Source organism: Corvus cornix, chromosome 19 (genome assembly GCF_000738735.6).
Source record: "Corvus cornix cornix isolate S_Up_H32 chromosome 19, ASM73873v5, whole genome shotgun sequence".
NCBI lineage: Eukaryota > Metazoa > Chordata > Aves > Passeriformes > Corvidae > Corvus > Corvus cornix.
In genome coordinates, this window is record NC_046348.1 from 1,368,024 (window position 1) to 1,388,811 (window position 20,788).

The 20,788-nt window shown below is 43.7% G+C and overlaps 1 protein-coding gene across 1 annotated transcript in view; it reads right to left on the minus strand.

Moving 5' to 3' along the window:
• Nucleotides 1–328: 328 nt before the first annotated feature.
• Nucleotides 329–20,788, minus strand: part of AUTS2 (activator of transcription and developmental regulator AUTS2) — a 767,514-nt gene continuing 747,054 nt past the window's right edge. The window contains 9 exon segments of the mRNA XM_039562718.1: nucleotides 329–3,483; nucleotides 7,388–7,610; nucleotides 8,473–8,556; nucleotides 9,854–9,931; nucleotides 10,442–10,583; nucleotides 14,099–14,170; nucleotides 15,684–15,713; nucleotides 17,328–17,399; nucleotides 18,672–18,767. Of these exon segments, the coding sequence (XP_039418652.1) occupies nucleotides 2,244–3,483; nucleotides 7,388–7,610; nucleotides 8,473–8,556; nucleotides 9,854–9,931; nucleotides 10,442–10,583; nucleotides 14,099–14,170; nucleotides 15,684–15,713; nucleotides 17,328–17,399; nucleotides 18,672–18,767 (2,037 nt within the window). The 3' untranslated portion in view covers nucleotides 329–2,243.

The following is a 20,788-nucleotide window of genomic DNA, read 5'->3' on the forward strand; positions in this document are numbered from 1 at the left end:
TCTGTGGCCATCCAGACCTGCCTTCCTTCAGTAACTTAGGCTTTTAATGATGTGCATCCAGAAGACCAAGATTATGGTCTAATTAGAATCTAATCCAAGTAGGGCATTACTATATTTTAAAGAATCTAGACAAGCCAAGGATCTGGTCTCCTTTTTGTTCCTTTTTCCCTGAATGCTCTAATGATTTCAACAAGATGGCTTCTAAAAGCTCGCCATTTCCTTCGCATTTTTAACAGCTATTCCTTCTGAACAAAACCCCACTGGTGGGAAAAAGGACTTCCTCCCCATAGCAACGATGGGGTACTGCACACAAAGAAGCACCTAGCAGTTTAGTTCACATTTTTTAATAACATGGCACAATTTACATTACACAAGTCTTCGCTGAGGAGGAAACATGCTGAAGATTGAGAGCCGCTTCACTTTTCTGTTCACATAGGATCTAGAAAGGACTTTATTACATACAGGATAAACAGCAAAAAGGTTTGTATATAACAATCTCTTTACAATACTGAAAGCTACCACTACGGTTCCAGTGTACATATTCCTCAGGGTTGGGATTTTTTTGTATTTTTCCTTTTGCTCGTAAAAAAAAAAAGAAAAAAAAAAAAAAGAAAAAAAAAAGAAACACCGCACAACATCTGGAGTTCACAAAATCTGAAGCTCACAACTAAACCTTCAGTTGACTACTAAAATAGATCTCTGATCATTAGAAACAACTGTCTGTAGTTAACTTTTTTCTTTTTTTTCTTTTTTTTTGCCAAAACAGGGTAACAACTTCAGATAGCACTTTAATACACTAGAAGACCAATGGAACTAATTTTATTTCATACATATATTTTACAGTCCAGTAGACAAGATATTGAATTCTCTCTGATAAAGTCATATTCTCTCCAAATATTTAGACAAGAAACTTAACGCATTATAAAAAAGTGTGTTATGAAAAGACAGATTTCAGAAGTTTGATGCATATTTTTAAAAAGGACCAGGTTCTTCATGTTATTTCATGTCTTCTATGATTAGGGAACAACAAGGCTGACCTGTTAACTATTCACAGACTTTATTACCAACTGAAATACAATAAATTGCATTATGAAATCTGCAACGGAGTTCATTAATTAAACTACTGATCCACAGTGAAAACATATCCATCATTTAGAAAAGTATTTGCTTTGTTGTAGGATTTGTTTCAATGTAGCTAAAAATCACTTAACACAAAAAAAATGTGTGTACAGATAAAAATGACACACTGGCAATAAAACCAGACATGAATGGCTGTAAGCAGATGTTCTTCCCAAAATAAATTTGACATGTTAAGTGACAAAAGTTCTGGAAAATATCCAGCATTTGATTATTACCATTAAACCCAGATTAATATGACTGAAACCCAATCTGCCATGACTCCGTTATCAGTGACTACAGAGCACTAACCCTGACACCATCCAAGGGACACATGAGCTCCAGTGACCTCAGCAGCCTGATGCAGGGCTTCACACAGAGAACTACACCTCTGAAGGGCTGTTTCTTCATCAAAACAAGAGAAATAGGCTTCCATTATAAATGAGCTTGTTCAGGGAAAATATGACTTTAATTATGTTGTGTGTTGAAAAGGCTCCTTTAAGTTATAAAGGCTTTTGTGAAAAGCCTTAAAATTCATTGCATAGTTGAAGGGGTTTAGCTGTCTATAACAATATAAGTAACACAGCATAAGCAGACTGTGTTGATCAATATTAAGTTTGCAAATAGCACAGTTTAAGAAGTATTAATGTATTATGTTACTTAATTTTATCTATTTACATTTGTACAAAGTAAAGCTTTCATCTTACCCTTTTTGCATATATGAACCATTAATCCATGAAGCAATCTTTTTACATAAATATCTACAATTGACTTCACTTCTGGTTTGAAAGAGCTTTGTAGGGTTGACATTGGTGGTGGCTTGTTTCTAGTCAAATCGCTCAGATTGATGTCTTGTTCTTCAGTTCAAATTTTGAAATTTTTAAACTAGAAATAAAATAGAGTAGGAGACACGAGGAACATATGGACTTGGCTAAAAGATCTGGAAAATTTCAACATATAATATACAAAAAAAATCATTTCAAAATCTTTGCACTCAGGTCTATACATATTGTACAGTGGGTCACATCCCCAGTCTGTATCAATGACTAGTAAGAAGGTCTTTATATTATGTTCATTTACAAGGTTTTTGTCCCTCTTGCTCTGGTTTTTATTGAGTCTCACTCTGCTTATCGAGCTTCGATGTCCTTGAGGGTGTGAGAGGGAGGCCTCTCTCTCATCTCTGTGGACAGAGGAGTAGTCCTTCTGGGAGAGCCGGGCCGAGGGCCCAGCGTAGAGATAAGAGGTGGAGGGGCACTGAGAGCTGCTGTGGGGGGAGTTTTATTGAGGAGGCCGTTCTGGTGTCCCGTGGGGGGACTGACGCGGGGGTAGTGCATGCTGGGCAATCCTGGCGTGAGGAGGCCGGGGTGGGGCAGGTGCCCGTCCAGGGCGGCGGGGTGCACCGAGTGCAGGCGCGCGTGCTCGTAGTCCTCGCGGAGCATGTGCAGCCGCTCCCGCTCGTCCAGGTGGGTGCCCCTCTCGTGCTCCCGGCGCGGGTCCACGGACAGAGGGTGGTGGTGGTGGTGGTGGTGGTTGTAGTCGTGAGGTTCCCGATCCCTGAATGACCTGTCTGCTTCATACAACCTTGGTGTAGAGAGGCGATGGAGGGGGTCATTTCTTAGCAAAAAGTCTCTGCCCAGGGGGTCTCTCCGATGAATATCCAGCTCTCTGTAGGGATCTCTCAAGGGATCTCTCATTGCATCCCAGTGGAAAGAAGGATAGGGGAAACGTTCTCCACCAGGAATTGGGCTAATTCCCATAAAAGGGGTCATCATGCGAGTCCTATCCAGGCCACTGATGCTGTTCATGTGATGTATACCAGTCACACCTACAGTCATGGGCATAGACACTAAAGGACTTGGATGGACGTTGGATGTGGATATAGGTGGTGGCTGATCAGATGACCTATGAGTCTGAGGTCCCTCAGGTTGAACATCATGGTCTTCCTTTCGCTCTTCTTTCACCTTGACTTCGTTGCTTTTCTTCGGGTTATCGTACGCCGGCTCGTTCTTCCTGTCGGCCTCGCGGTTGGAAGTGCTGTTAGGCCTGGTGCTCTCCACAACGGGGGGCCTGGCATAGGGGGAAGGAACCCTGGGCATTTGCTTAGACTCTTCCACCACTCGGCTTTCATGGCTCAGGCCTTCTTTCTCCGAAACGTAGTTGTCCTTCACCTTGTGCTCTTCAACATTAATTTCCTTCCGAGATTCGGAGTGATCCCTCTCTCGTTCTTTGGGCTTCTCTTTTTCTCGAACCTCGGGATTCAGATGGCTCCTGATCTGCTCACTCGAGCTGCGGTTGTGTCCGAGGGAGTTTACTGGATGGATAGGTGCTGGCGAAGGATGGCTGGAGTGTCTTTTCTCAATGCTCTCCCTACAAAAAAGAGAAGTGTGAAATGAAGGTATGAGAAGCTCTGCAAAGAAAACAAAGCATCAGAGTGCCTGGCTTTCTACTTGTGGCTTTGCAGAGAGCTGGTGACACACACCAGGAAATGCACTGTGCCTCTGGCACACCAAAACTTCCAGAAGAACATCCCATCTCGAAACTTGGCCTATTCTGCTCTCTCATCCCAGCAGCAGCAGATCTCCAAAGCTGCTCTGTGAAGAATCTGATGGAGATCTCAAACACTGAAGTCCACAGAAGGCTCCACATGGGAATCTAGCTCTAGGACATGTATTTCTAAGACAGTGGCCTTAAATGTTTGCAAAGAAGAGAGAGAAAAGGAAAAACATTCTCATTTCATCCAAGAAGTGAGGCAATTAAATCTGAATTACATGGTTAATAGTATTCTACCTACTTTTTCTATTAAGAATACATTTGGGAAAATAGATAACTGTTTTTTCAAATGACTTTTAAAAATATTTCCAGACCTATGTACACTACTAATTTCTCTCCTCTATTCTCTTCGAATGTCTAGCTTTTCAATTTACTTCTCACAGTTCAATTTACTTCTTCAAAGCCTTTCAAGAAGCCAGTACTGATGGTGCCAAGCCACCTCTCTGACAGGAAGGCACTTCCCCAAGTGTGCAGTGACCCTCAGTGCAAGTGTTTAACAGAGCTGCCCATCACACAGATTATGTGCTGACCTCCTAAGCAGAGATCAGTCTGCTCTGTCCGTTCAACCTTCAGACTTGCTCTGAAAACATCACCCCTGGAGCCAGCTGCTCCTCAGATGACCAACCCTTCCCAATTCTAGGTTAAAACAAGCAGAGCAGGGACGGGGCCAATGCTACGAAATCAGAAAATACCGTGAATTAATTCCATCTTTCAAACCTACTTATGGCGCACAGAAGATTAGGGAATTATTGTCTGGCAGTGAACAAGAATCTAAATATGGAAATGGGTTCCATACCAATTATTTTCAGGAAGTAGTGTTGACCAGGAGTTGTTATGGGCAACGCTAAGTGAAAAAGCTTTCCCATTTAAAACTAATCAAATTCACAAGGTGAATCTAATCCCTCAGTTCCAATGATTTTAACCTCTTAGTAATTTCAACAGGCATTTTCTGTAATTAAGGAAAAATGTATGTGCAACCAAAATAACAAATTCCTTTGCCAATGCCATCATATTCAATGACAGTGTTGGTAACATCTCAAGAGGCTCCTGATTATCCAGCTCATTTAAATGAACTGCATGTAGTCCAGTGGAGAGAGAAGGAATACCTTTTCAATCCTCAAATTTGTCAGGAGCTCCTTAGGTTGATAATATGAGAACAGCTCTAAGCCACTGCCTCCACAAGGAAGAAATTTAAGATCACCTCATCCAATGAACTTATTACTAAGTAAGAGAAGTTCTGAGGCTGTGTGCTACGCTGAAAAGTACTGAATTTCTTATGCTGAGGAGTGTGCCTCATTTATATTGATTAAAAGATCAATAGATTCTTGGTTGGTTTGGTTTAATGTTCTAGGATTACAAACCCTTAAATGCCATTATTATTACACTGGAAGTGTTCAGTGACATCTTTTAAACAAAATACCGCTGGAAAAGGAACAAATCCTGCTTTCCACATTTGCTATTTTTGCTGATTTTTTTCCTAATGTTGGGCTGGAAAAAGGGAGTCCTTAGAAAAAAAACCCCTCCACAGCTGCAATCAATCACAGAACCATAGAACACCCCAGGCTGGAAGGGACATGCAATGCTCCAGGAGCACTCAGGGCTCTGCAGTGTCACTCCCAGCCAGGAAAGGGTCACTGCTGCAGTTTTGTACTATCTGGGCTGCCTCGAGAGATTCACCTCTCTCAGTCTGGCTGGGAGGGGCTGTGGTGCACAGGCCATACAGCTGATCCAAGAGGAGCCACCAGGGATCTCCAACCCATCTAACACCGACCTTAGGTGGGGAGGGCCAAGCTCAGAGAGGCTTCTGAGAGACCTTTCCACTGCAGGCAGGAGTTGAGATCAATGCTTTTGGCTGATCAAGTTCTACCCTTGATGACCAGATGATTTTGGGATGAAATCAAACCCCTGGGTGTGATTCCCAGCTCTTCCTGCTTGAGCAAATTAATTAATAATAGGTAACAAAGCTTGAGACCTCAACTAGAAAGCTCTGCGCTCACCCTGCTGGGTGCCACTGAATGTCAAGGAAGAGGTAGGAGAGGCTCTCAGCTCCTCCAGACATTCTCTCCACAGGGAGCACAGCTCTGGGATGCATTCTCAACCTCTCCTCACACAGGCCAGGTGTGGACATGCTGCAAAGTGCAATGACCCAGCCCACAGAGCCGGGCACACGGCAGCGCTGCAGGGGTGAAACCAGGACTGCACTCACTGCAAGCTGGAATTGTGCACAAGTATGAGGGATGGATGATGCTCACTGCTAAGGTCTCGAATTACTGAAAATAGGTATGTTCTGAGCTGTGATAGGGAGTTCAGGCAATGCCAAAGCAGACTGCAAGGAATGTTTTCAGTAAGGGATTTTCTTCAGCAGAAACACTTCATGAGAAAACAACAGAACAGCAACCAAAACAATCACATAATTCTACAGGCTACCCAGATCATAGTAACTAAAATGCTTTGCCATTCAAGCCAGTAGAGTTACTCACATGCTTAAGCCTTTTGCAGGACAGAAACCCCAATTTGTAACAGCCATTTCTTTTGAAGCATCAACATCAGACATGAAAATAATGAAGCTATGCTACCAAACAGAAAATATTCCAAATGGAAAATGTAGGTGAGAAGTTCTGTAGTTAGCCTTTCTTTTATAACAATGTAGAAAAGCTCTTACATGTAGTTTTAGAATATCTAATGTGTTAGCATAACTTCTTTTAGAAAAGGCTACTGATGCGTATATTTGGGTTAGTGACAGAGAAGTCAGAAAAGCACATCTCCTAAATACTCTTTTAGGTTAAAATATTAGAAACAAATAGCCATTATGTAGTAAAGTAATGTGCAAACTCAACAGGAAAGCCATCAAGCCACAACTGAAAAAGCTGAAATCAGCCTCTCTGCATTTTTCAAGGAAGGCATGACACTTGCTGAATGGCAAATTCTTATAAATTTGGTACTTCAATGTTAAGAGGAATTGTCACTGCGTTAACTAAATAATGGGAACAGTCCTGACAAAAAAAATATGACCAGGTTTTACTTTCCATTAATCCTTCCCAGCCTGGACATGTGAGCATGCCAGTCCATGTAAAACACTGAATAAAAGCTGTGCTTGACGGTGTGTAACAGCAGTGCAAGTGTAGGGGCTTTTTGAGGGGAAATAAGGTGCTTTTCATGAACTGCATGCTCTGAAGCTTGCTGTGGGTTTTGGCACGTGACATTCCTGGTGCACTTTAGTGCTCTCATCTCACACCTTTATCACTGGTCCCTCTGGTCAGGCCGTTTCTGAGCAGGGCGAAAACGTTACTTGTTTTGCAGACAAGGTCTGATTTACGAAGTTGTTTAAGTATTTGAAGGTGCAGACAAGCACATCTGATGGACTTCAGAAACCTTTTTTCCATCCTGTCAGGCACTACCTCCATGTTAACCCTTCAAGAGACCTATGACCATGTAACCCACACGGTAACAGTGGGTGGGTCTGATTCTATTCCCACTTGACACTGCCTGAACCAGCAAAGCTCCTTCGGGTGAAGTATGACGTGCAAGTGGGAAGAGAAACCTTGCAGAGGGAAACACCTGAGCTGGAAACCTGCCTCTTCTGTGGTGCCACCCTGGGGACAGCTCCAGGTGTGCCTCTGGTGAAGCTCTGGGTTCACAACGTGCCAGGCTGGGGAGGGTTAAAAGCGGAACGGAGCCCCAAGCTTTGAACTAGACAATTCTTGGAAGTGTTCTTTCGTACCTTTCTTTGTCATCTTTACTAACAGATGAGTCTCGTTTATCTACATCTCTATCTCTGTCATGAGCTGCAGCAGATGAACTGCGCTCCAGCTCTCCTGGCTTCAGCCAGGGCGGAGGGGTCGGGAACGAAGGAGGAGTTCGGTGCAGTCGGTTCCAGGGCTCGTGAGGGTTGCTAAAGCTCTGCATACTGGGGCCATCCTTGTGGCCGAACATTGAGTTGGGTGCTGAAATGGTGAAGTGGAAAACAAAAAGGTTTAAGAAAAAGGTATGCTCTAGTGAAGGTACTTACCAAAACAACTTTTACAGCACTCAGAGTTAAAATGAATACATATTATTGGGAGCTGGAAAAGGAAAGGAAATTAACAGAGATTCATTAGAGGGTCTCATTCCTAAAAATGGGCAGGCATCTGACAGCTCTTTTAATTGGAAAGGGAAATGCTGTGGATAAAATTGACAAGGGATGAAGGAGTAAGATAAAAGTGACAATGAACCTTATTCCAAATATTTTGGAGACATCAGAAAATGACCACTATAGGGACTATAAATAATGGAACTTGTTGCGTTTGGTCCTGAACCAAAATAAAATAATATGTGACCAAAATCATGCCAGATTTGAAGTATGAAGAAAGAGAGTGACTTTTAAAAGGATGATTTTCTGTAACTGGCCAAATTTAGAGAAATGTTGATGATCCTGGACTAGTAAATGCAGGTTAGTGATCTTTTCCAGGCACATGGCCTGGGTTACTGGTGAGACAGGAAAAAAAAAAGTTTCCATCCACAGCTCCCTAGCTGCACACATTATTTACTTCTGAACATGCAACAAAACCATGGGAAATTTCACAAACACTCAAAAGCTCGATTTTTTTTTTAATGAACAATGTAATGGTGACATTTAGCACTAGGTTGAACCCAAACAATTAAGTAATTAACAGAAAACGATTTACTGACGACTGAAAAAGGTCGCTTTCCAAATTCCCATCTCTTAGTGGTAGGTGATGAAATCAACCAGTAAAAAAGAGAGCAAACAGTCCCCTCAGTGCATCTGCTGAGCTGCAGAGCAAGGAGGGTCATGGCCCCGGTACTCACTGACTGTGGGGTTCCCGAGCCCCCCGAAGGCGTTGCTGCCCACGGCGGTGAGGCCGCTGAACGACGCCGGCCGGTTGAAGGGCTCTGCAAACCAACACAAACAGCTGAAACTCCCTGATGCTGCCAGTTCTCCTACAGCACCACTGGGGCATCCTACTGCATCCCAGCTGTGCCCAGCAGTGCTGGAACAGCATCCCCCCACAGCACAGCACAGCAGGGTTCTGAGGGGCTGGGACACTAAACACGTGGGTTTGTTCCTGGCCATACCCATGGCACTGTCTACCAGAAAAACTCCCTCTTAAAGAAAATCAAGATGTTAAAATACAAATGGTACTTCAACTGAAGCCTGCAAACATCTCCAGTTTTACTTCCTTTCATTTCCTTCCATGGAAATGTCCCTTGCTAGTCAGACTATTAACTCTGGCAACTGTGCTCCAAACACCTTCAGGCCATGTCTCCTAAACCTGAGCCAGGGTATAAAAAATAAAATGTCCTGTTACACTGATGTGTCATGCTGGCCTGAACATTCTGTGATTCCCTTGGTGTTTGTTGCTAATACTACACAGAAGGCTAGTATGGACTGAAAAATGCTGGAGCAATTTTTTTAGTTGATGCATACAGGCCACAGGAAAATCCTATAAAGCAAATTCTCGCTTTATTTTGGAGCAGTCTAACAATTTTGACGAAGTCACTTCTGATAAATACCAGCACAGAGAAAAAGAAGCCCAAAGCCAGCATTTTCCATAGGCACCAAAGTGCAGAATGATAAACCTGCACTGTGTGTTTGCTGTACCAGTTTGGTGACCCTCCTAAATCCTTCCCCATGCAAAATAAAATAATGCCAACTTAGAGTCCTGGATGCTCCCATAAGGAGCAGATCACCTCATTACAACAGCAGTAAGGTAAAAAGGAAATAACAGCATCTGGTAACTTGGGTGGTTCTGGTTTTAAATGTGTATTCACTAGTTTTCCATAACAGACACGAGGCCAGATCACAAGATTTTAAAGTTATGTTTCCTATTCACTTTGATGGAAAAAACAGACATTTAAGTAGGATTTAGGAAAAGAAACATCTCTGTGATCCGAAGCCTTGCCCTTAAGGCAGTTTTTTACTGGATTTAAGCATAACTCCAGTGAAACCCAGCCAGCCCTGCCACTCTGCTCCTCTAATGTCCAGAAATATTTCAAAACACACCGTCAGTGACTCTATTCTGCGTGTTTAGAATTTCTACCTGGGTAAAGACTAAAATTAAACAGCTAAAATGTGCCATTTGTAAAGGTTAGTAAGCAGAATACTCAGAGTGACTCCACATAGGAGATCTGTAATTTCTCAGTGGTCAGTGTGTCAGCTGTACTCCCCGTGAGCTGAGAGAGGACGTACCTAAATGAGCAGCTGGGTTGAGGAAGTTGCTGTGGTGGGGTGGTGGGCCAAAAGGAGTCCCAGCTGGATGCCCCCCACCTGCCAAAACAAAGCAAAAGGGGTCAATTCCCAGAAAAAGCTCAGAGAGGGACTCGCTGTGCTCTGGGCTGTCACTTCTTAAACAGCTCATATGAGCTGACACTGCTGTGCCCTGCGTGGGGCTCTCAGGATCCCATGCAAAGAGCAGCTGCTTTTCCAAACAGAAATACCCAGTTAGAGGAAAAGGGATGCAGGGGAATGAATGTTTCAGGTCAGAAACAAAAAGGCAGTGCATGTGAAGTACAGCTTATTTCCAACATCTCATCTCCATGATCATCAGACATCAGTCTGTGAGGGAATGTCCCTTCATTTTCTACCTGTGCAGCGTTTCAGCAGGTTGGGCTTTTATAAAAGCATACAGAATAGTTTTAAATACTTATCAAATAGACCAATAGCCCCTGGCATGTCTTGCAGAGAGTTCATAAGCCAAAGCATATGGGAAATTCATGGCAAGGATTAGCATTTTAATGAGCAAGGAGCAAGAAGGGGATTTCACTTCTCAGTACTCACTGGCTGTGGAGAAGAGAGTCGAGGGCCGAGCCAGGTCATGGGGATGGTGGATGGCTCCAAAAAGGCTGGGGCCTGGTGGCCTGCTCAGAAATTCTGGTTTCAGGCCAAAGTCCAGCTTGTGTGGATCAGACTGCATCTGTTTCTGAAATGGAAAACAGGACTTGGAAGAGACTGAAAAGGTAACAGCAAAAGGCACTTCCAGAATGATGTGGGTAGAGCAGCTCAGTCATGCTGACATTTTAACAAGAATATTGGATTTTGGGACCCAGAGCACAGGTGCACAGCTGTTTTCCTGGAAGGGAGATCTAAGGCAAAGAGGGAAAAGCTCAGGCTCCTGCATATTTCCTGCCAATTTCACCAGTGTTTTCACATATGCTCACATCCACCCCTCCAGGGTGTTCAACACAGAGCTGCCTTCAACAGCAAACATAAAAATCTCTAAGGAGGCCTCAGACACTTGCTGAGCTGCAAGGACAGGTCGGTCCCACAGTAATAAATGGGAATGGTCCTGGTCGCAGGTGGGCAGGGGACACGGACACCAGAACCACTCATTTCCAAGAGAAAGCTGCCACCAAGAAATGCTGGATGCAGAGCATCCTCCAGAGCCTCTCAGGCTGCAGCGAGGGGCTAAAAGGAGCAAGAGTGCAGAGCAAGAGTGTTTGAGTCCCACTCGGACAGCTCCCGCTCCAGATTCAAAGTGCTGCATATGTTTATTTACATGTGTTAGAGTCAGCAGCCTCTCTTTTGTGAGGGGAATTTGCTGAGGCAGCTGTATTGTGAGTGAGAAGTAGATGAAGGATGGGCTCTTCTTTGTGCCACATCCTCGTTTCAGTGGTGCCTACTTCAGGAGTTTTATAGAATGAAGGAAGAAAACCAAATTCCCAATTACCTGTGCTGCCAGAACTCCCTAAATGCAGATTGCTGATTAACCGTGCAGGGCAGCTGAAAGGATTGATAAATGGGTAACATGGAACCAGGAGATCTCAACAGTAATTCTGGAGCAGGCTATGCTTTATAAATCAGTATTTAAGACTGTGCCAGCCCCGAGTACAGACTATTACAATGATATAAATATGCATGTTAAAAAGTTATGATCAAATTAATGTGCATGCCTAGTAGCTGTTTTTCAAGTGCTAGAAACATGTCTGTGTAGCCATGAGAACAAAAAAAGAAAAAAAGACAGAAAACAAGAAATAAAAAAGAGAAACAAAGGCATTTTCTGTGTCTGGAGATAATGGCCTGCAAGAATACTGAAATGGCAAAGGTGGCCAAGTTAAGGTCATGTCTTTTAAGAAAGTAACACTGAAGTGCTTTAATAGTTAAAAGGAGTTCAGAAAATACAAATGCCTCAGTTGAAGCCTGTGTGCCAGATTTTTATGCTGTGAACTCTTTTTATTCTTTTTTAACAACCAAGTTATAAACCCCTGACAGGCATTACTCAGAATAGCAAAAGCTGGCTGAAGCTTTAATTGCAGCCATATGAATGGTGCTGCTCTAAATAATGAACAAATCCCTGTCTGAAGAGGAACAGGAATACCACGGATGTGTTAAAAGATTTCTGAATGTGTTGGTTTACCTTAAAATAGTACCAGAGAAATGGTCACATTTCTTTTATCCCCAGTTTCTGTTCAGGGGAGCACCCCCTGGATGCCAATCCTTCCGAATGTATTTCCAGAAAATGTGTAACACCTTAATGTGGTGCCCACGAAAATCAATGTAGATGTCTGCACTGCTGTCAGATCAGGCTGGAAGGCCTTTCCTAAAGGAGAGAGGCCCAATTATGGAGCATAAATCCTCTCCTGAGCAGTGGTCAGTGTAAGGAGGGTGTAAATGTGCTCTGTGCCCTGAGCTGCTGTGCAGCCCTGCAGAATTCCTGGGGCATGCAGAGGTTACCCAGGTCTTGCTGCAGAGGCACAGGCAGCCAAACAGCATCTGCAGCTGCATGCAATTTTTCCTGAGGTCAGGAAGGTTGTGTTTTAAAGTTTCCCATCGTGCCTGCTCCTTCAGTGCCTGGCCCTCTGCAAGCAATTACTAGGCCAGATCGTTACTGGCAGCAGGCTCGCGGCACCACATGCAAACTGGAAATCAACCCCTTTGATTCCCTGCTCTGTGGTCAGGCAGCACCTTCATCTTGTGCAGAAGAAAAGGCACCTTCACAACCATGGGGTAGAAGGAGAAATTGTCCTGTGTGAGCCTTCAGGCAGAGATTCACCCTTTGTGGTCACATGAGCGGGGGGGACACTCCAAATCTCCTTACTGACCAGACACACTTCTCACTTATTCTTGAAAATATCATCATGCACAGCCTCAAAAACTCAAGCAACATCCTCTCCTGTGCTTCTGAGCTTTATTCCTGCTTTTTTTTTAACACGCAAGGTAGAAAAGAATGAGGTAAAAGAAACGGCTGTATGAAAATGGCATTTACTGTGAGTTATAAATATACTGGTTTGACCTCTCTCTGAATATCAAATCAAGGAAGATTCAAAGGACATAGATAGCATGGGAATAATAATTTCATTTCAAGAAAATACCTTTTCAATAAAATAAAAGAAGGACATATAACTCTCTAGGTCTATAACCTTGTCTTTTTTGATAATGGGAAGATGAATGAAGATCACTAGCAGGGGAAACATAAGGAAGCAGAGAAGAGAGATATGTCTACTGCAGCAAATTAACCTGTCAACCTTGTTTAAAAGGGTTATTTTTAAACTCTATTAGCTGCAGGTTTTCATAGCTGTTCAACATCTTCATATTCTTACCTACACAATGCAAGTGCATACACAGACTGCAGAGTGCTGTGGATTCCCTGGTAATTTCAGTTTCTAACACAAGCTATTGACTCCTGAAGTATGAGCAGTGAAGAGCAGCAACCATTCCTGACTCACTGAAAAACTTCAGGAGCAACACAAGATTCTTCAGTGATGAGAACAGTGAAAATACTACAAAGGGAAAGAAACCTTCCCAGAGCCCATGTGCAATGGAAATACAGTTACAGTACGAATGGGAAACTGCCCATGGCCTTCACCCTTGAAGTCTCAGAGCTTCAAAAATAATTAAGACAGGACTTCCATCCCTTAACCTTCGGTGCAGTGAGGCAGTGTCTGATAACACAACATGCCCTGAGAGGCTGTGCCTGCCTGGGCAGCCTGGACACATCCAGGTGCCACCCTCCAGCCATGAGGGCTGTGAAGGAAGAGTGATGGGAGCCTGTGCAGCCACATTGGGTAAAGCATCCTAGGGACAGGAGAAATCCGCCTGCACTCTCGCCTGCCCCTGAACATTAATAGGAGGAATGGGATACACGTGCCCAGCTTCTCCAGACTTTAAAAAATTCCCACTTGATACAGTTGTGTCCTCAGCCATAAATGAATAAATAAAAGCCACCTTGTGCACCCTTCCAAGCTACAAAGCTGTAGTTATGGCCCAGGATCAGCTGTCCTTGCTCCAACACATCCCAGACACTCTGCTGGGACTCTGCCTTTAGCTTTTCATCCTTATACCAACTCTCAGAAATGAGGCTTCTGCTCAATGCTGTGTGTGTGTTACTTTACCAAGGCACTGGCCATGGCACAGAAGTGCCCAGCTGAGAGCCAACTCTTCCTCTCAGAGCTCTGCTCTGGGCCCTTCACCCCCAGTCCAGGCTGCCCAAGCACTGACCTTGACTTTCTGTTGGTGATGGTAGATCTGCCAGGCGATGTGAACGTGCATAGCACACCACTTGCCAGGTTTCTGGAAAAACAAAACATGTGAATCAGTAACTTCCAAAAGCCTGTGATGCTTTGTCCTGTTTCTAGAAGAAAATAGACCCTGAGCCTGGTCTGGTTTGGTGTGGGGGATCCCCACACCAAGACACCTGAAAGCAAAGGGTCTCCCTTCAGTGCCTTTCCTCTCCATCCTCCTGGAAAATCGAGAATGAGAAGACTTTGTCCCTCACTAGGGAATTTATCCAGCTGTCCATGAACACTCCAGTCTGACACACTCCTGTAATCCTCTGATGCCACTGGCTGAGTGCAGCTTGTGCTGCTGAAAGCTGTGAAGCTGTGTCCCAGTCAGCAGCTGCCCTGCACAGCTGGACTGTTCACAGCTGCACACTCGGGTCATTTCCACAAATGCAAGGATTGGCATTTCCACCAAAAGATGAAAACCAAAGTGGTTAAAACGTCACTCTGGTTTTCAAAATTCATCTGACTCCCTCATGTAATTGCTGGTCTGTCCCTCCAAGACTTCAGCTCATAAATATACTGAAAACATTGGAGGTCACTCAATTCTGTTTGGGGGGCGGGGGCGGTCTTTGCATCCTTCCTGTCACCCCAGAGTCACAGGGAGGAGAGAGGGAGGCAAGAACCAGAGTGCTTGTTAGGTCTCCTGGTTGAGTTTGTACTCCATTTCCAGCACAGCTGGAAACTTTGTCTGACAAAGACTCATTTGAGGATATACTTTCTCCAGTTTTGTTACTTAGGGGTCTGTGGTTACCTACACAAGTAATGACTCCTGCAGATTTAAGAATTATCCCAGAAACTCAAGAGTCTCCTTAATTTACTTGTGAATTAAATCTTCCACAAACTACGGCACACAGTCTGCCTTCTATTTCTCGGTGTGTATCAATCAATAATTAAATTATACAAACTAAACTATCTCACAGCAATACTCCCCTAAGCTCAAGCCCTTTGCTAATTTGCAAAAACTGGCTGTGCTAGTGATTTAGTAAGTTCATTATATTGAACTCTAGACCTTTTTCTTGAATATGCTGAAAAATTAACAAAACCACTTTTTGGATGACTGATAGACTGGATCTTTAGATCCTTATTTCTAAAATATTCTGTGTTTGAAGTGGATTGTCTGTCTACAGTGGACAGTGAGATACCTGGGTGGGATGTACCACACTGAGTAACACTGAAAACACACAGTAAAATAACAAAGCAAACTCCTCCAGAGTGCAGTGAAATAACAGGGAATCACTGCTAGGATCTCTAGGGTTTGCCTCAGGAAACCATGATGGATCATCAATATTTAACCTCGAGTATTCATGTGAGGGGTTGCATGAGAAGAGGAAAACTTCTGACTTTGAAACTCTGCCTTGTCCTTGAGTGATCAGGAGCTGCAGGAGTGCCCATGCTCTCCCCAAAGGCAGGGCAGGACAGCCCAGGTGACACTGGGCAGCTCTGATTTGGAATTATTCCGTGCTGCAACCCAGTGGGACCGAGCCAAGCTTGACAAACGGGAGCACAGGAAGATTTCTTACCCTCAACATGGGCCTGAACGGATCTGTCAACTGTGAAGAAGAAATGACAGCTTGGTTACACACCTGTCACTCAAACAATTGCTCTAATTAACAAATCTGTATTGCTTCATTAAGAGACGAAATTAAAATGTTAGAATTTTACTTTCAAATGAAGCCCTTTTGGATAATAATTAGTCCTGAGCCTCCATATCCGTGCTGTCCCCTCCCCCTGGCTGTGGCCTCCGAGTGATGACGAGCAGCTCCAGCAGGCTCACACAGAGCTCTGGCCTCTGGCAGCAGCAGCAATTTGTTGATTTAATGCCACAGAAATGGCTGGTTAACTGCACTGATGGAAGCACAGATCTGTCCTTTGGGCAAACTCCTGCTCTCATCTTTCAGAGCTCCTCAGCTCATGGCAGGGCTGGAGAATGGACAGGGCTCGATCCCCTGGATGGGCTGGGATGGCTGGAGTGGGGTGTCAGCCATGCCCTGCACACCAGCAGTGTGCCCATCCACCAGCCAGGGCATCAGCCTTGTGCCTCACTGCTGCCTGAGGTCTTCTGACATAAATGGGCTTTGCCTAAATTACTTTCACACTGAAGCAGATGTTGGTAAACAGGGCCAACATAAAAACCCAATTTTCTCATTTTTATTTTTGATGTGGCCTGTTGGTGCTTTTTTTTGGAGTAGATTATTTTCTTATTCCCCTTTTTTGCTCATATTTCATCAATAAATGCTGGGAAATAATTCAATTTATTGGGTACTGCTCATTCGTTTTGGATTTTCTGTTTTGAAATGCAATACTAAAGGAGATTTATAGGTGCAGAAGGTACTTAGCAGGCGCAGTGATGGCGTAATGCATCATCTTGAAATAATCGAAACTCACTCCCAGTTGAAAGGGAACATAAAGCTAAATGACTTCCTGATGGGAGGCTCTGGTTATCTGTGCACTTAGATAAACAAACAGAAATGTGGTTCCTTTTGGTGTAAAGCTCAGCCTCAGCTCCAGCACTGAGCAACCCAAAGCACTGCAGCCTGGCACAACGCAAAGACAACAGCTCTGCAAGCTCAGCCATGCCCCAAGCTGGAATTTTAGGGAGAGCTCCTCAGTGCTTCTGTCTGAGAGTTCTGCTAGAAATACTCCTGTGTGGAGTTCCTCATGGCAAACAATGGCCATGAATCCAAACACACCAACAACCCACGGGCAGAGAGACAAAGTGCTGAGGCAATAAATGCTGTTCACATCCGCTGGAACTCAGAAACCCAGAGGCACCAAGTGATCAATAAAGTGCATCCGTATTTCACTGGGGCAATCAATGCTACAGTAACCCAGGGAATAGCTGCCATTACCCACATTAAAAACAATTACAGAGTACAAACACAAATCTTGGGAGGTTTGTACATTTTCTCTGTTGAACTGGACTTTTATGCCTTTACCCCTGGGCCTGGGAGGAGAGAGCTGCCAGCAAGGACAGAGCTCTGCCACTGCACAGGGGCTGTTTTAAATGTTCCCACAGAACTTCTGCAGCCCTCACTGATGGAACAGCTCAGACAGCTTTGGGTTTAGGGCGTTAATTTGGACATACTGAGGATGGCAGCTTTAGCATTCAAGGTTTTCAGGAGGAATGGATTTACATGAGAAAAAAAAAACCAATTTTTACAGACCCGTGGATCTTTCTGTAGAAGGGTGTGTGGGACCGTTCCAGGTCTGGCTGCAACATCAATAGGATTGGAAGTCTGGAAATTCCACAAGGAAAGACAACACTAATGAGCTGCACAGCAGTAACAATGCCTACAAGCAACAGAATGTCCAAATAATAGTTCTTTATCATTACATTGCCTAAGCAACAGAGATAAACTTTTTATAAAGGAAAGGAGAACCATTATAATCCACTCAGTAATATGGGTATTATCATCTCCATACCCACACTTCGACTGGCCACCAACTTCCCATTACTTTAATCAAAACCACTGAGGGACCAGTGACTGTTTAAACTGGAAAATCTTCTAATGTGAAATACCTGATTAGGAACACATTTATGACACAGCAGCAAAAGCAGCATTTGGAGGACCCAGCCCCTGCTCTGCTGATTATCACTGATGCTCTCAGCACACAGAGCATCACTGCACAAGGACCTCAACTCCATCCACAGGGACTGCCACAAAATGGACATCAGGAAAAGTAACATCCAGTTGGAAAAAATGGAAGCCTTTCCAATTATTAGAATGTAAACAGTCGGTTAATAAAATGCAGCTTTGTGGGAAACAAAACCCCCAACAAAAAAACCCCAACCCTGCCACATTTAGACAGAGCTTGTTCCTGTGTAAAAATGAAGAAAATAGAAATCAGCTCCAGCATAACTAACAATTAAGTGAGTTGTTAACAGTCTGATTACCATACAGACGAAGAATCCCACTAATGAACTGCAATTTACATATTCACTCATTAGAGTGGATGGGCCAATTTAAGGAAGGTGTCTCCTCTGCAGAAATTCCAGTCCTGATTTCAGTCTTTCATTGCAAAGTCTACAGACTGACTTCCTCCCACTGATAAATAAAGAGTAACTCCATGAAAATGAAAGAAAAAAAGCCCTGAACTCGCCACATTTCTCTCTCCCAGCTATCACCCATGAGGAGAGCCAAATCAGTGTTCTGCACTGTGCTGGAGCTGGGAGGTAATTATGGAAATGAGTAAACAATAATGAACACCATTTCTTAAAATCCTGATTATTACATGACCTTTCATTAATGCACACCATCTCAGAACTAATTATATTGCTTCTGAAGTTAACTGTGCCATTATATAAATAATTAAAAAAAAAAAAAAGTTTGTAGATGTATCTGAACCTCATGAGAAATAACTTCTCTTTGCAGTACATTTGGAAAAAGGCAATTGTCCCCTGTGGAATTAAGCTGTAGGTCAGACCTCAGCTGCTCCAGGATGTGAACCACATGCTAACCCCACCCCTGTCCTGGCTCCCAGGCTGTCCCAGGTAATTCCTGCCTTACCTTGGGCTGGAAAGCTCCTTGCAGTGAGCCAAAGGGGCCGGTGGGAGGGATCATGGGAGGAATACCTGATACAGCTGGAGGATAGGAGTGAAACAGCTGCAACAGAAAGAGAACAACATCAACACTGGGGCACCACGAGCACAGGCAGCCGGGCAGGACACAGAGCATTCCTGCATAATAGTAGGAAAATGTTACATGGAGAAAACTGAGAAGCATTGAAGTGATCTCATTGCAACGATGTTAGTTAAAGCAGTCGATGGGATGTTCACAGATGTCATGAGGTTTAGAGCTTAAAAGCAGTTCCAAAATCAGACAGCCAGCAACCTGTCCCTGCCTTGGGCCAGCAGAGCGTGAGGGAGACGTTTTCTCCTCAATTATTAATTTTTAAATTGGAGAGAGGTTTTAAATGGTTTCAGTCTGTGAGTCGTTTCAAGAGAAAAGACAGAATCCTGAGCTGAATGAGACTCAGAAATCTCCTGTTTAAGTGGAAAAAAAAAAAACCCCTTACGAGTTCTAGGATATTGTATCATTAAAACTCCATTAGTACGTTGGGATTTTAATAGTATCTGTAGGAAATGAGGAAAATATGCACAATTCTTACTTCATTAGCCTGTCTGAGAGGATATCCTGCCACATCTAATATTAGCAGACAGACAATCTGATTTGTTAAAGATTAGTATTTAAACAAAATGTTAAGGCAGAACCTCCCAGAAATGTAGGGGACTTTTCTATAACCAGAGACTGCTCAGCACAAAGATGTGCCCATCTCCCCAGACTTCCCTGACCCCAGTGCTCTGTCCTAAGAGAATTTGGGAAAAAACCACGAGAGGCTGCTCTGTGCTAATGCAGACAAACACAAGGGAAACAAGTGGGTAAATTAGACAGAAAAATTGTTCCCTGGGAGGGTGGGCAGGCCCTGGCACAGGGTGCCCAGAGCAGCTGGGGCTGCCCCTGGATCCCTGGCAGTGCCCAAGGCCAGGCTGGACAGTGGGGCTGGGAGCAGCCTGGGACAGTGGGAGGTGTCCCTGCCCATGGCAGGGGTGGAAGAGATGGTTTTTAACATCCCTTCCAACCCAACCCACTCTGTGATTTTGTGATAAACCACGACATCCTCATCTGCCCTTGGCTCTGTGCTCTGCCTGTGAACCTTTGGCTCCTGCTGAAACAGAAAATTCACCCAATTCCATGAAAATGCTGCTATCACACACCAAACTGCTTCCTGGTAGGAGTCAGGGATTCAAAGCATCACACTCCAAACCCATTCTCTCACCATGAAACCTCTGGATCTAGGAGGGGATGCATCTAGGAGGGGATGGCTGCCAGCTCCACTGGAATTGCCACCCAAAAACCTACCAGGGGCTCTCTGGCTGAGACCAATTCCCCTCTGACCATGGCTGAGCAAAGTCCAACTACTGTGTGCTACTTTTAAGATCAAAATAAATGAGTTAATGGCCAATTGAACAGAAGCAGGACTGGGCAAAGTCAAAGACTGGACGTGAGGGGTGGGAAAACATTGAGCAAATCCCATCCCAGGTAAATCAGTACCACAAAGTTGTGATGGATTTGGTTATGCCAGGCATACACTTGTGCTTTTCTTTATCATTTTTCCTTCCCCTAGCTTATCTTGCAAGGTCATTTATCCATATTATATTTACTGAGAGCTGAGAAAACATTTCAGAGGTATCACAAGATTTTCTCAGTTAAAAAGCCTGGTATTGAGCCTCTGTTCATGTTGCTACTGTTGTTTTAATTGTATTTAATTTGGACCTGCTCCATCCAGTGGTGCAGAAAACATTTTGAGATTAGTTGATACTGAACTGTAGGCATCTGAGAAACCATTAAGAGACATTTGTCCTCATTTACAATAACTTTTAATGAGCAAAATGTGCTTTAAATTCTCCAGTGTCTTCAGTCTTTAATTCTCTGTGTAATGGACTAATTCTAAGTGATGGAAAAAGATGTAATACTTCGTATTCTATTGGCTATGACTAATAATAAGGAATTCTTTGCTCAGAGTTTTATAACAAATGGTAAGTTAATTAAATGTGACCTTTCCTCAAGGTCAGACTTATTAATAAAATATAAACAGTGTATCTCCATGATTAATTTGTATCAGT